The sequence below is a fragment of the Castor canadensis genome, chromosome 1, assembly GCF_047511655.1.
Source record: "Castor canadensis chromosome 1, mCasCan1.hap1v2, whole genome shotgun sequence".
In the NCBI taxonomy this organism is placed as follows: domain Eukaryota; kingdom Metazoa; phylum Chordata; class Mammalia; order Rodentia; family Castoridae; genus Castor; species Castor canadensis.
The window spans coordinates 124,012,718-124,028,564 of NC_133386.1; the positions used below are offsets into that span (position 1 = coordinate 124,012,718).

At 35.2% G+C, this 15,847-nt stretch overlaps 1 protein-coding gene across 19 annotated transcripts in view; it reads left to right on the forward strand.

The window, feature by feature from the left end:
• The window catches only part of Dlg2 (discs large MAGUK scaffold protein 2), a 2,025,432-nt gene that overhangs the window by 1,629,976 nt on the left and 379,609 nt on the right, over positions 1-15,847 (forward strand). For all 19 annotated transcript variants that reach the window (XM_074081674.1, XM_074081712.1, XM_074081675.1 and 16 more), the window contains one exon: positions 15,220-15,288. In XM_074081674.1, coding sequence (XP_073937775.1) covers positions 15,220-15,288 — 69 coding nt within the window. The remainder of the gene's footprint in view (positions 1-15,219; positions 15,289-15,847) is intronic.

Genomic DNA, 15,847 nt, shown 5'->3' on the forward strand with positions numbered 1-15,847 from the left:
TAGGAATCTTGAAAGATAACCAGAATTCCTCTCATAAAGAAGTGTTATGTGTCCAAATGTGTTAGGAACACTAACCTTGTTCAGAACCAAAACAGTCATATTTCCTTACCCACACAAACACGGTCCTCTACATATATGCACCTTAGTTCTGTTAATAGCACCATGTTCCTCACAGTCAATAATAGAGCTCTCAATACAGTCTTCTTTACCGTAGCACCCTCCTGTCCTGAACATCAATCTTATCTGGGGGTTCCAGAAAAGAACACAACTACTCTTGTAGCCATGAGAAGACAGATTTCTTTTCTTTAGGAGAATTTATCTTGCAGAAGGAAAAACTGAATCCCAGCTAGATCACTCAAATCAAATCTGGAGATCAAAGTACTTTCTCAAAAGGGGAATTCTTATATGCTATTGATGGGAATGTAAATAGTATAGCCATTATAGAAAATTTTATGAGAATTCCTCAAAACAATAAACTAAAAGTAGAACAACTGCATGATATAGCAATACCACTACTGGGTAAAACTCAAAGAAAATAAAATCAGCATGTTAAAACACCTGCACTTCCTTGTTTATTGCAGTAGTATTTGCAATAGCCGGGATGTGGAATCAACTAAATGTCCATCAAAAGATGCATGAATAAAGAAAATGTTAGATATATACTTGATGAAATACTATTCAGCCATAAAAGAAACATGAAATTATGTTATTTGCAACAATATAGATGGACCTGGAGGGCACCACATTAAGTGAAATAAGACAGGCTTAGAAAGACAAGCATCACATGAGCTCACACTTGCAAAATCTAAAAACAGTGATCTTACAAATTTGATAGGAGACTGGCTTCCAGCAACTGGGGAGAGAAGACAGGGAAGAGTTGGTTAATGGGAACAGTGTTATGGTAAGACAAGAGGAAAATGCTCTGGTGTTCTGTGGCACAGTCAGATGAACGTAGTTAATAATAATGATTGATAGATACATAGATGGAAGGAAGGAAGGAAGGAAGGAAGGAAGGAAGGAAGGAAGGAAGGGAGGGAGGGAGGGAGGGAAGAAGGGATTTTTAATGTACTCACCATAAAGAAATGGTAAAAATTTTCCAGTTGTGGTGGCTAGTGGGAACACACATATAATCCTAGCACTTGGGAGGAAAAGGCAGGAAAATTTCAAGTTCAAGACCAGTTTGGAAATTATGTACTTTGCAAGAAAGGATGGAACTGGAGATCTTAATGTTAAGTGAGACAAACCAAACTCAAAAGAACAAATATGGCATGTTTTCACTCACATGTGTACTCTAGATGTAAAAAAATAGTAATATGTGTCATTATTGTAAAAGGGGGAGTGTTTTAGAGAAGAGGAGAAGGAAGAAAGGAGATGTTGACAGGGTGAATATGATAAAAGAAAATAGCATATTGACACTGTTAAATAGCACTAAAACTGTTCAAAAGGAGGAAGGTGGGGTGTTTTGAAAGAGGAATATAGATGGAGTGAATTTAATCAAAGTAACTATATGCATGACATATTGCATATCACAATGAAACCCCTTTGTATAATTAATTTATACTAATAAAAATTTTCAAAGGCCATCATGGGCTACATAGTGAGACCCAAGACCTTGTCTCCAAAAAAAAAAACAAGATAAATGTTTAAGGTGATAACAATGCTAACTTCCCTGATTTGATCATTAATCAATATATACCCAAATCAAAACATCACATTCTACCTTCTAAAAATCTACAAATATTATGTGTCAATAAAAAATTAAAAAATTTAATTGCCATCTCCATAGCTCCTTCTTACTCATTCTTCACTGTTTTATCACCAAATGTCTTAATTAAATGTATTCCCTTTTCTTAATTTCTATTATATTATTCAAGTTCAAGTGCTATTAATTTTCTTCATCATGATTTGCTTATAAAATCTGTAACTTTAAATTTCCTCCACTTTCTTCCATTGTTACAGTATTTTCAGGTTTTAAATATCAACATCTTGTCACCACTTATCAATCTTGGAAGGCCCATCATGTGCTAGGAAAAAAAAGTCCAGACTCTCAGCAAGGTATTTGTTGACATCATGATGCAGATCCGGTCAGCCTCCTGACCTTGTCCCGCTCCACTCTGCTGTGATCAACCCAAGATGCCCAAGCTTCTCAAAACACACCACATGCTTTTGACCTTACCTTCACAGTGACCATGCTATTGTAGCTTCTGAGAATGCCTTCTTCCCCTTCTTCACTGTTTAAAGCATGTATACATTCTTCTAAACACAGCTTTGATAGTTTGCCAATCAAATATGCCCAGGAGTTATTGAAAATATTATCCACATGACATAGACTAAGTGGTTTATATGATTCCCCTTCTTCTTTATCATCTGAGATTTACCATAGACTGGAATAATAAAGAATCAAAGTGTCATCCTAAGCACCTAACACAATCTCTGGTACATAAGAAGTGCCCAATTAGCATTTGTTAAGTATAACCCAGACATATAATGATCAGGAAACTCATGTCAAGTGTCAAAGAAACAAGAGGAGGACTCCCCGGTTTCCTGGGGGAAGGTGATGATGTTTTAATTATGTTGCATCTGAAGTACTGGCTGGTTATCCAAGATATACTCCTCTTTTTAAGAGTGGCAGCAACTTAATGAATGTACAGAGAGAGAAGAAAGGCACAAAGTAAGAAAATATTGAGAGATCAAATAATGATAGATACAAGTATTCAAGATAAGGTGAAGAGTTAAATATGGCAAGGGAGATGTGATTTCTTTAGCAATGTGAGTGAAGAAATGGACTATAAAATATAGATCAGGATGAATATAATGATGAGTAGAATTTTATAAGTCAAGAAATTTTATTTGTTAGAATTTCATTAATAAAGTACACAAAAGCGTTTTGTTGTCTCCTTCAAAAATCAGTTTTAGTATTGCATGATGTTAGAAAGACAATGTATCCTACTTCTTATTGCTTCAGAGAAGAAAATTAACAAGCCATATATTACCACTAGCTACATGAGTAGCTGTAATCGAATAATTTTAATTCAGATGCTCAAAAACTTTTAATTTAACACAAGTAATAGGTATCTATCTTCTGTCACCACTCAGGTGTCTTTTCCTTAAACAGTACTTTAGTCTTTTACTTGGAAAACCAGAGTTCTTGGGGAGGAGACTCTTGTACTTTAGCACAGTTTTATTCACTGAGAGCATGATTTAGACAGGGGATCGGGCTTACACCTCTCTCTGGGTCTTAAAAAGTCTTAAAAAAGATTTACCTCCATAGTGATGTGATTTAGCCCCTCCACCAAGCTACCTCTATATGGAACTGGTGTCACAGGTTTTCTTTCTACCAGGTGACAAGGAGTTCGTCTCCAGCATCATGCCCTGACATGATCCTGAGCCTTCCATATTATCCTCGTACCTACCCGTCATCCATTGTCACTTAAATCTTCATGAATGGCCAGGGCCTCCTCTTAATTAAGGTGGTGCAGACAGTACTGAGAAGTTGTTCTATCATGTGATGATCACAAATATTATCTTGAAAAGCCACTGACATGAAAGTTTGGTGCAAAAATCTATGGTATTTTATTAAAAAAAAAAAAACTCATGCTACTCAGGAAGTTTAGCATTTCCTAACATATTATTTTGGGTCCTTGATATGGATTACCCACAGAGCTTTGATTCACCTTTCTGTAAGACAAAATGGTTTGTATCAGAGTAACAAGCTTTTGGAAGCAGCCAACCTCATCCATTCTTGTCAACTACTAGCTGGGAGATCTCAGCCTTGATTTAATTTCCATCAAAAATGGACATGATACCTAATTCTCAATTTTGTTACAAAGTTTAAAAAAGAGGATGTATAGGGATTTTTCAGATAGGCAGAATTTAATCCATGGTATTCATTACTGAAAAGAACATTGATGAAGCATTTTTTCTGTGTCAGTCATGGGCTGAGACTGAGCAGATAATAAGCCCAACACACTGCTCAGAAAGTACACATAACTTATTAAGAGAATAAGTTGTGGTGATTCTCAGTCTGGGTACTATATTCTCAGTTCTTATGGCTATAAGGAAAAGATGGATGACAGCACAGAGCACTACATTAGCTATTCCAGAGGGGTGGGGAACCTGTCATGGGCTGCTTGCCTATGTCTTGAAAAATTATAGTCAAAGGAGGATGGTGGCAATTTGTGAATAGGGATTTTTAAGATGAAGAACATCTAAAGCCTTTAGCTCTCCAGTGCTGAAAGGTTTATGTTTTAGCTGTGCTTTCTTGCCTTCATTTTTTTCCTTTTCTTTTTCTTTTTTCTCTGCAGTTCTCAAAATTTCATCTGGCCAGCCTAATTGCCTGAAGAGGTGAAAAGGCTAGCATTGACTTTTTCTTAGTCATAGTAACAATTGAACATATTGTATGGCCAATAATATGGAGAGGATAGACTCTGTCTCATCCTGAGGGGAAGATGTTTGGTGTTTTTTTTTAAATACAAGCTTTCACCATCGGGCAGCGTCTAACATCCACAACATGCATCCCCCTGCAAGAAGGTTTACATACTGCATCTGTGTACAGCAGAAATTTACTCCAGGCTATAGTTCTTGACTATCAGATAAATTCGTTGTATTTGTCTTCCTAGACTGAAAGGATAATTACATGTTATGAAAGGATCTGTATACTCCAAAATGTACATGCTAGCTAGGAGGAACTCGGCTGACTTTGCATGTATAATGTAAAAAGAGTCAAATTTTCTGAGCACTTTATGGTACTATTTGCATTTAAGCATCACTAAAACATTACAAAGAACATTATTGAGATAATTTAGGATAGAATAATAATTAGTTATTAGGTAGCAATACATAAAGTGAGATTACTGAATATTTCTTGTTTTAATTATGTGGGCTGGGCCAATAATGAGGAAGTTATTAGGGATTCCAGTTACTAATTAGTCTTGGTTAGTAAGCCTCATTGATCTTTAGTCAAGAAGAACTATGGCTACTTTCTAAATCAGTGGAAGATAAATGGTGAAGGAAGGATTAGACAGCACAAATAAAATGCAATTAGCAAATAAGCACAGAGAAAAAATGGTCATTCTCCAGGAAATTAGAAGGGGCACTACTTGGGAAGAAGAAGGGGAACAGCAGGAGGGAGGATAACTGTGATCAAAAAACATGACATACATATATTAAAATGTAGCGATGAAACCTATTATTTTGTACAATTAATAATTCTTTTTAAGTTACTTTTTAAATCAGCAAAGAATAGTTACACAGGAGAGCTACACTGTGACATTTACATATGTGCTTACAATGTATCTTAATTAGATTCACACCCCCTACATTGTTCCTCCCTTCTTCTTAGAACAATAAAACTTGTTCTAAGAATTTAGAACAAGTTTTATTGTTCTATTTTCATACACGAATATAAAACATATCCAACCATATTCACCCTCACCTTTTGCCCTCCCCCCTCCCACTGATACCCACTCCCAGACAGGACCCATTTTACCATCCTTCCTACATTTCTTTAACTATATATTGATTGCTCAAAGGGTTTTGCCTTGGTATTTCAGACATGTATATATCATGTTTTAATCAGATTAACCCCTCTGTTATTTACTCTTTCTCTACTGCCCTGCTTCCCTTTTGTTCAAAGCTTACAGTACAGTGTGTTATATTATCTTCATACACAGGTATAATATATTTCAATAGTTTCTTCCTTCTGTCATTCTCTTTTCCTCTCCTGCCTCCTGATAGTCCCCTCATCAGACCCACTAATCAGTCATGTTCTCTATCTATCTATCTATAAGATCATGTGTGTGTGTGTGTGTGTGTGTGTGTGTGTGTGTGTGTGTGTGTACTTTTATCTTATAGGTCTAACTTCCACATATGAGGGGAAACCTGTGACCTTTGAACTTCTGAATCTGGTTTACTTCGCTTAACTTGATGTTCTCCAGTTACATCTATTTACCTGCAGACAACATAATTTCATTCTTTTTATGGCTGAATAATATTCCACTGTGTATACATACCACATTTTCTTAATCCATTCATCAATTGTGGGACATCTCAGCTATTTCTAAAGCTTAATTATTGTGAATAGTGCTGCAATAAACATGGATGTGCAAGTGGCTTTATTATATCCTGGCTTTCAAACCTTCATTTGCCTACTTATTCAATGTGTTATTGATTCTTTGTGGGGTTAGTTTTTTTTTTTTTTAGCTCCTTATAAATTCTGGTTATTAATCCCTTGTCAGATGTGTAACTGGCAAAGGTTTTCTCCCATTCTGTGGGCTGGCTCTTCAGTCTAGTGACTGTTTCCTTTGCTGTGCAGAAGCTTTTTAGTTTGATGCCATGCCATTTGTCAATCCTTTCTCTTAGCTGCAGAACCATTGGAGTTCCATTCATAAAGTTAATAGCTATGCCTATATGTTTCAGTGTATTCACTATTCTTTCCTGGAGTAATTTCACAGTTTCAGATCGTATCTTAAAATCTTTGGTCCACTTTGAATAGATATTATTACAAGGTGAGAGACTAGGATGTAGTGTCAGTATCCTACATATGTTTTCCCAGCACTATTTGGTGAAGAGACTGACTATCTTTTCTCCATCGTATGTTTTGAGCTCCTTTGTTGAAAATCAAATGGCTGCATGTAGCCAGGTAGGTTTCTGTCTGGATCTTCTATTCTTTTCCATTGGTCTTCATGTCTTCTTTTGTTCCAGTACCATGCTGTTTTTATTACTGTGGCTCTGTAGGATAGTTTGAAAACAGATTGTGATTCCTCCAGTGTTGCTCTTTTTGCTCAGGATGCTTTGGCTACTCAAGGTCTTTTATGCCTCTATATAAACTTTAAGATTGACGTTTCTACCTCAATGAAGAATGTCATTGGAATTTTGATGGGGATTGCATTGACAATATAGATTGCTTTTGGTAGTATAGTCATTTTCACAATATTGATTATGCAGATCCATAACCATGGTTGTCTTTCCATCTTCTAATGCCTTCATTGATTTATAATTTTCTTTATATAGGTATTTCACCTCTTTCATTAAATTTATTCCTAGGTATTTTAATTTTTTGAAGCTATTGTGAATGGTATTATTTCCTGATTTTTTTCTCAGACTATTTGTTTTTGTATAAAAATACTATGGATTTTGTGTATTGATTTTGTATTCTGCTACTTTGCTGAATTTAAGAGAGTCAAGAGGTTTTTTGGATAATTTTTAGAGTCTTTCAGGTATAAGATTATATCATCTGCAAATGGGGATAATTTGACTTCTTTCTTCTCCATTTGAATCCCTTTTGTTTCTTTCTCCTGTCTCATTGGTCTGGCTAGGAATTCTAGCACAATACTGATTGAGAGTGGGGAGGTTGAACACCTTTGCCTCGTTCCTAATTTTAGATGAAATGATTTCAGTTTTTCTTCATTTAATGTGATGTTGACTATAGGTTTGTCATATATAGCCTTATAATGTAGAGGAATGTTCCTTCTTTTCCCAGTTATTTTGAAGGCTTTTCATACATCTATTAAGATGATTATGTGGTTTTTGTCCTTGATTCTGTTTTTGAGTTGTATTGCATTCATTGATTTGTGTGTGTTGTGCCATCCTTGCATTCCTGGAATGAAACCTACTTGTTCATGGTGTATGATTTACGTAATATGTTGTGATTTTGTTAGCAAGTACTTTATTGAGTATTCTTGCATCTATGTTCATCAGGGATATTGGCCTATAACTTTCTTTTCTGATGCATCTTAACATGATTTCAGTATTAGGGTGATACTGGCTTTATAGAATGAGTTTCATAGTATTCCTTCCTTTTGTATTTTATGGAATAATTTGAGTAGCATTAGTGTTAGTTCTTCTTTAAAGGTGTGGTAGAATTCAGCAGTGAATTCATCCAGATCTGGGCTTTTCTTTGTTGGGAAGGTTTTTTTTTTTTAAATAACTGTCTCAATATCATTACTTGTTATAGATCTTTTTAAATTGTGAATGTCCTCTTTGTTCAATTTTGGTGGGTCATCTGTATCAAGAAATTTATCTGTTTCTTCTTCATTCTAGTTTGCTGGAATATAGGTTTTCAACATACTCTCATCTGATCAATTTCATTGGTGTCTATTGTAATATCCCTTTTTTAATCTCTGAGTTTATTAATTTGGATCTTCTCCTTTCTTCTTTCAGTTAATTTAGCTAAAAGTTTGTCAATCTCATTTATTTTTTTCAAAAAACTAACTTTTTGTTTCATTGATTCATTGTATCATTCATTTAGTTTCCTAATCATTGATTTCTGCCCTGACTTTTATAATCTCTATTACTTTACATTAGCTTGTGCTTGTCTTTCTAAGAGTTCAAGGTGCATGCCAGATTGTTTATTTGAGATTGCTCTAGTTTTCTGATGTGGCACTCATGACCATCAACTTCCCTGTTAAGACTGCCTTTGCTGTGTCCCAAAGTTCTGGAGAGACGTGTCTTCATTTTTATTTGAATCTAGTAATTTCTTCCTAATTTCTTCAATGACACATTGATAGTTCAAAAGTATTTTGTTCAATCTCCATGATTTGAATGGTTATTGTGACTTTCTTTGCCATTTGTTTATCATTTTATTCCATTATAGTGTGTTAGGATACAAGGGATTATTTAGATTTTTCTGGATTTATGACCTAGAATGTGATCTATTTTGAAGAAAGTTCCATGGGCAGCTGAGAAAAATGTGTAATTTGCTGCCATAGGATGAAATACTCTACAAATGTCTGTTAAGTCCATTTTTTCCATGGTATTGTTTAGTTCTGGGATATCTTTGGTTTCGGGTCTGCATGATGTCTATTGATGAGAGCAGGGTGTTGCGATCTCACACTATTATTGTATCTGGACCTATCTGTTTCTTTAAACTCAGAAGTGTTTTTTATATGAACTGGGGGCACCAATGTTCAATGCATTTATATTTAGAATTGTATCTTCTTGCTGAAATATTCCCCTTTTTAATATGTAGTGACCTTTCTTTTCTGATTTTTTGCTTAAAATCTTCTTTGTTGGATATGAGAACAGATATTCCTGCTTGGTTTTGGTTTCCATATGCCTATTATATCTTTTTCGATCTTTCACTTTTAGTTTATGTGTGTCTTTGGTTGTGAGGCATGTTTCTTGTGGTCAACAGATCATTGGGTCCAAGCAGATAATCTGTGTCTTCTGATTGCAGAGTTAAGTTCATTTACATTTAGGGTTGTGAGTGAGAGGTATTTACTGATTCCTATGTTTCTGTTGCTTTTTTTCTAGGTTTAGTCTCTTGCTGATTTTTCTTTACTTTTGGCATTGTTCATCTTCAGGTTTTGCTGGTTTACTAAGTTGGTTATGCTTGATACTTTCCTAGCTCTAATGGGTTCATTAACTCCCTTTTTGAGTTTCATTCTTTCCTGTTCTCTTATGTTTGTAATTGTTTTTACACTTTTCTGTATTATTTTTCCCCTTGAGTATCCTCTGTAATGCAGGCTTGGTAGACAGTAACCACTACAGCTTATCCTTGTCTTGGAAGGTCCTTATCTCTCCATTGAAATTGAAGGACAGCTTTGGTGGGTAAAGTATTCTTGGTTGGTATTTATTTTCTTGCAAAGCTTGAATTATATTGCTCCATGTTTCATGGCTTTTAGGGTTTGTACTGAGAGGTCTGAGGTTATTCTTAAATACCTTTGCATATAAGCTGGCATTTTTCTCTTATGGCTTTCAGTATCCTTTCTTTGTTTTCTAGTTTTGGCATTTAATTATGATATGATGTGGGTTTGTTCTTTTTTCGTCATACCTATTTGGAGTTCGAAATGCCTCCTGCACATGGGTGTCTATATCATTACATAGAGCTGGGAAGTTTTCTGCTCTGATTTCAGTGAATAGTTTCCTATGACCTTAATTTGTATTTCAACTCCTTCTTCCACCAGGTGATTCTTATGTTTGGTCTTTTGATCTCATCCCAAAGTTCATGATATGTAGTCACTGTTCTCTTTGTGATTGTTTGTGTACAATATCTCCTCACCCTTCTTCTCCAGCTCTCATATTCTTTCATTTGTGTGATCTTGTCAGTAACAATACTATTCACTGTGGTTTTTATTTGACTTATTGAGATTTTCACTTCTAAATGAAATTATGATGTTTTCATAATTTCCATTGCCTTGCTGAATTTCTCTTCCATGTTGTTGGCTTTCTTGTTCAGGTCTTGGATTGCTTATATATATATTCTTAAATGAAAAAGTTTTGAAAGCTGGGTATGGTAGGGCATGCCTGTAATATAACTACTTGAGAGGCAGAGCCAGGAGGATCATGAATTCAAGACCAGCCCAGAAAATGTTATCAAGACCCTATTTCAAGGGAGGGAAAACTGAAGTCATGGCCTCAAGTGTTTTATCATTCCACAAGACCACCAAAAAAAGTTTCAAAAATGATCCTTTTCACTGATAAACAAGGAAATACTCATTGCAAATCTAAGTGTCATTTCACATCTATTAAATATTGAGAATTTTTTAAATTATGATGTCAGTGCTTCTAAGATTGGGGTGAAATTGGTATATATATATATATATGTATACATATATATATATATATCCATTTTTGAGGCAATAAAATGGTGGGAAGCTTCTGAAAAGTAATTAATCACATTAATCATAAATATCAAACCATAATAAGTGTTTCCATTTGGGGGAATGCATCTAGAGGAAATTGTATAATAAGAAAAAGTAATTAATGTGAACCTGATCATTGTAACATGGCTTATTATACTAAAATCAAAGATGGTGCCAGGTGCCAGTGGCTCACACCTGTAATCCTAGCTACTTAGGAGGCAGAGATCAAGAGGTTCATGGTTCAAAACCAGCCCAGGCAAGTAGTTCATGAGACCCTACCTCAAAAAAACCCATCACAAAAAAGGGCTGGTGGAGTGGCTCAAGGTGTAGGCTCTGAGTTCAAACCCCAGCACCACAAAATAATAATTAAGAAATAAATAAAGGATGGTTAAATAAGGTAAAAAGTAATATTATATAACACCAAATAATGATATTGAGACCCTATCAGAAATGCTTAAATTATAATATTACTAAAGGTAGATATATAGATAGATAGATAGATAGATAGATATAGAAAATCTGGTTATTTATAAAACTATATGAAATGAATGTGGACGTATAGAGAGTCAGTAAGATAGATTGGAACATGGACACTCTTGGCAAAAGGTAGACTTTAGTTTTAATTCTGGCCCCACATTTGTAAGCTGTTAATTCCTGACAAGTCATTAAATTCTATGTGTTTTATTTTCTTATGTATGATAGGTATACTATAACTACCTTATAAGACAGCCATGAGAATTAAGATAGGTAATTCTGTAAAATCTAAGAGAATGTAGAGGAAATATGGGTGATTATTTTTGCTTTCTCTTTGATTTCCATTTTTTATTGTTTTAGTTTTAATCTTAAATTTAAAAAATAAATTTATTGTGTATATTTAAGTTATGAAATATCATATTATAAAGCACATATAAATAGTAAAAAGATTGCAATGAATCAAAGTAACATATTCATCATCTCAAATAGTTATCCTTTTTGTTTGTTTTGGATTTGATGCAAGAACAGCTAAGGTTTCATTTAACACAAATTTCACATACAATGAAGTTTTATTTCTGTGGTCCTCATGTGTACAATATATCACTAAACTTGTTCATTCTTAGATCTTCTACTTTGTATTTTCACTGATTTTATAATGTTTTATAATAGAGATTTTTATTTTAATTTTATATTAATCACCAAAACTATATTCTGTATAGAAACATATATCTTGTGGTATTGACAATTTGACTAACTGAAGGAATGAAATAACTACTTAGTACTAAACATCTCAAAGCACCCACTCAGCCAAATTACTTTAGTTTACCTAGTTAATAAATACCTTTTACAAGAATTAATACAGTTAAATGCCTGGGTAATTTACATTTCCTCTATTTATGTATACATTTGTATATACATGAGTACATAATATCCATCATTTGCCTCAAGGATTGTCTAGTATGATTGTAAATAAAGGCTTAAGAACTCTCCCCCCCCCAAAAAAAAGAAATAGCTTTTACCATGTGACAGCCATTGTTCTAAACACAATTCATGGAATCCTTACAACCTTACCAAGAAAGCACTATGCCAATCTAGCAGACAAGAAACTGACATACAGATTGGTTTACAGAGTTTAAGCAGATCATATTGATAGATGTGGATGAGTCAGAATCTGACCTCAGGCACTCTGGCTTCATTGTCCAGGTCCTGAGTACAATTCTGGTGTTTTAATGGTTAGTCAAAGCAAGATCATGGACTATGTGTGGTGCTTTGCACTGTGAGGGATACAGAAAATGAAGAGTACAGTTCTTGACCAAAGATCATTTTCTAGGCTTTAGCTATGTTATCAAAATTCTGGTCCTTCAGCTTTGGAGAAATGTCATCATGTCACAATCAAATGGTAGTCATAGAGAGACATCCCTTCTCACCTGTAATGACTAAGATTCTGAATGAAAATCTCTGTAGCCTACAATTGGGATCTCTGTGGCAATGTCAGTATGTTCAGAAATGTGCTGCGAAATCTTAGAGCTTTGCAAAGGTGTCTAATGTTCTACATGTTTGACTCAGATTTCTTCTAATGCATATGTGTATATGTGCATGTTCATATGCACATCTGTGTGTAACTAACATTAAGCTAATACCACAAGTTGAAGTGACACATTCATTCAAATACACTTTTGATTATTATTGGCCTTTCTCAGATGAGTCTTTTCTATCTCTTTCTAACTGAAGAAAATTTTGAGATCCAAGGCACATTTTTTTATTGTTTTATTATTCATATGTGCATACAAGGCTTGGGTCATTTCTCCCCCCTGCCCCCACCCCCTCCCTTACCACCCACTCCGCCCCCTCCCTCTCCCCCCTACCCCCTGAATACCCAGCAGAAACTATTTTGCCCTTATTTGTAATTTTGTTGTAGAGAGAGTATAAGCAATAATAGGAAGGAACAAGGGTTTTTGCGGTTGAGATAAGGATAGCTATACAGGGAGTTGACTCACATTAATTTCCTGTGCGTGTGTGTTACCTTCTAGGGTAATTCTTTTTGACCTAACCTTTTTTGTAGTTCCTGGTCCCCTTCTCCTATTGGCCTCAGTTGCTTTTAAGGTATCTGCTATAGTTTCTCTGCGTTAAGGGCAACAAATGCTAGCTAATTTTTTAGGTGTCTTACCTATCCTCACCCCTCCCTTGTGTGCTAAAGCTTTTATCATGTGCTCAAAGTCCAATCCCATTGTTGTGTTTGCCCTTGATCTAATGTCCACATATGAGGGCAACATACGATTTTTGGTCTTTTGGGTCAGGCTAACCTCACTCAGAATGATGTTCTCCAATTACATCCATTTACCAGCGAATGATAACATTTTGTTCTTCTTCATGGCTGCATAAAATTCCATTGTGCATAGATACCACATTTTCTTAACCCATTTGTCAGTGGTGGGGCATCTTGGCTGTTTCCATAACTTGGCTATTGTGAATAGTGCCGCAATAAACATGGGTGTGCAGGTGCCTCCGGAGTAACCTGTGTCACGGTCTTTTGGGTATATCCCCAAGAGTGGTATTGCTGGATCATATGGTAGATCAATGTTTAGCTTTTTAAGTAGCCTCCAAATTTTTTTCCAGAGTGGTTGTACTAGTTTACATTCCCACCAACAGTGTAAGAGGGTTCCTTTTTCCCCGCATCCTCGTCAATACCTGTTGGTGGTGGTGTTGCTAATGATGGCTATTCTAACAGGGGTGAGGTGGAATCTTAGTGTGGTTTTAATTTGCATTTCCTTTATTGCTAGAGATGGTGAGCATTTTTTCATATGTTTTTTGGCCCAAGGCACATTTTTTGCAAATCTGAAAAATTGTTATATTTTGATTGTTAAGAATAAGGCTCCATAGATCAAGGGCAAATACAACAAGGGGATTGGACTTTGATCACATGACAAAGCGAGAGCACACAAGGGAGGTATGAGGATAGGTAAGACACCCAAAAAAATTGATAGCATTTGTTGCCCTCAACACAGAGAAACTAACGCAGATACCTTAAAAGCAACTGAGGCCAATAGGAGAAGGGGACCAGGAACTAGAGAAAAGGTTAGATCAAAAAGAATTAACCTAGAAGGTAACACACATGCATAGGAAATTAATGTGAGTCAACTCCCTATATAGCTAGCCTTATCACAACTAGCAAAAACCCTTGGTCCTTCGTATTATTGCTTATACTCTCTCTTGAACAAAATTAGAGATAAGGGCAAAATAGTTTCTGCTGGGTATCAAGGGGGTTGGGGGGAGAGGGAGGGGGCAGGGGGGATAAATGATCCAAGCATTGTATGCACACATGAATAAAATAAAAATTTAAAAATTTTAAAAAAAAAAGAATAATGGCTCCAGAATCAGACAGTCTGGATGTCATTGTAAGCATAGGTATTTACCATGTGACATCAAGAAATGTTTCTAAATTTCTTCCTACCTCAACTTCCTAATCTATTAAATGAAACATGTATCACAGAGTTGTTAGAAATAGAACCTGTAAACTTATACGTCAAACACTTACAAAAGTGACTGAGCCAATATAAGTGCTCAGTAAATATTAAATATCACTTTTATTTCAACTGCTTATCTAAAAAATGAGTCTTTCCTTGTTACATGAAAGCAAGTCAAAATAAGGAATTACACTGAATTCTAAAACTGATATGCAACTAGAAGCTGAATTACTATTAATTTTGCACATGTTACAAATTTGAACTAATGAATATATACCAAGTAAATATTCCATGGTTAATAGATTAGGCTCTGTATAAAACTGTTAGGAAAAATATTCTGCAACTTAAATAAATCATTGCATCATAATAAAATTTATGTTTTTATGTTCTTCATTATGTTGTTGTAAGGGGAAAATTATCCTTTCTAAGTATGTTTGCTTCTTTTTCATATCTAGGCATAGTTTAAAGCATACTTTGAAGTAATGCATGTTGAAATCAAATTATAGCAAACATTAACCTCTTATCTGCTACAAGTGATATATTTTTGTGGATGGCTCTACTTATCACTAAAGATTTAATTTCCCACTGTATTTCTTTGTAGATCAATTCTTGTCTTGACAACAGGAACTAAGTAAAATGTGCAAAGGCATTTTTAAATAAATGACCCATGTTTTGTTTCTTTCTGTCTTTCCTTACAGTCATTCCCAACACAGCACTGCAACCCGTCAGCCTTCAGTGACTCTCCAACGGGCCATCTCCCTGGAAGGGTAAGAGAATAATACAGTACCTCTCCTTACTGGGTACCCTTTAAGCATAAAGTCCTTCATCATTCCTACCTCCCTTCATCCTCCTCCTCTCCTCTTTCTCCCCCAATCCCCATTCCCACTCACACTGGAAATATCTATGAGGCTTGTGTTATGTGCCAGGTGCTAGATTTAGCAAGTCAAATAAGATCTCATCTTTCCTTTTCACAGGGTTCATTGTCTAGGTGACTGACAGAAATATGAACATATACTTGCAGTACAGCGTAAATATTATGCAAATCAGGAGCTATGTATAAGAGATTGATGGAGGATCCAGAAAGGGTACTTGACAGAGAACAGGCATCAAAGAGGAAGGGGGAGCAGGTCAGGGTGGTTTCAGAGATGAAACTCTCTTTCTGAGATGCACCTCCAGTCCTTGATATAATGTATGAGATGAGAATTGAATTATCTGTGGATATTTGCCTAATATCGCAGTTCATGAATATTCCTTCAAGAAGGTGAAACAAAATTAACATTTTTGAGTGCTTATTAGGTGTGAAGCTGTATATGTATTTCTTTCTTT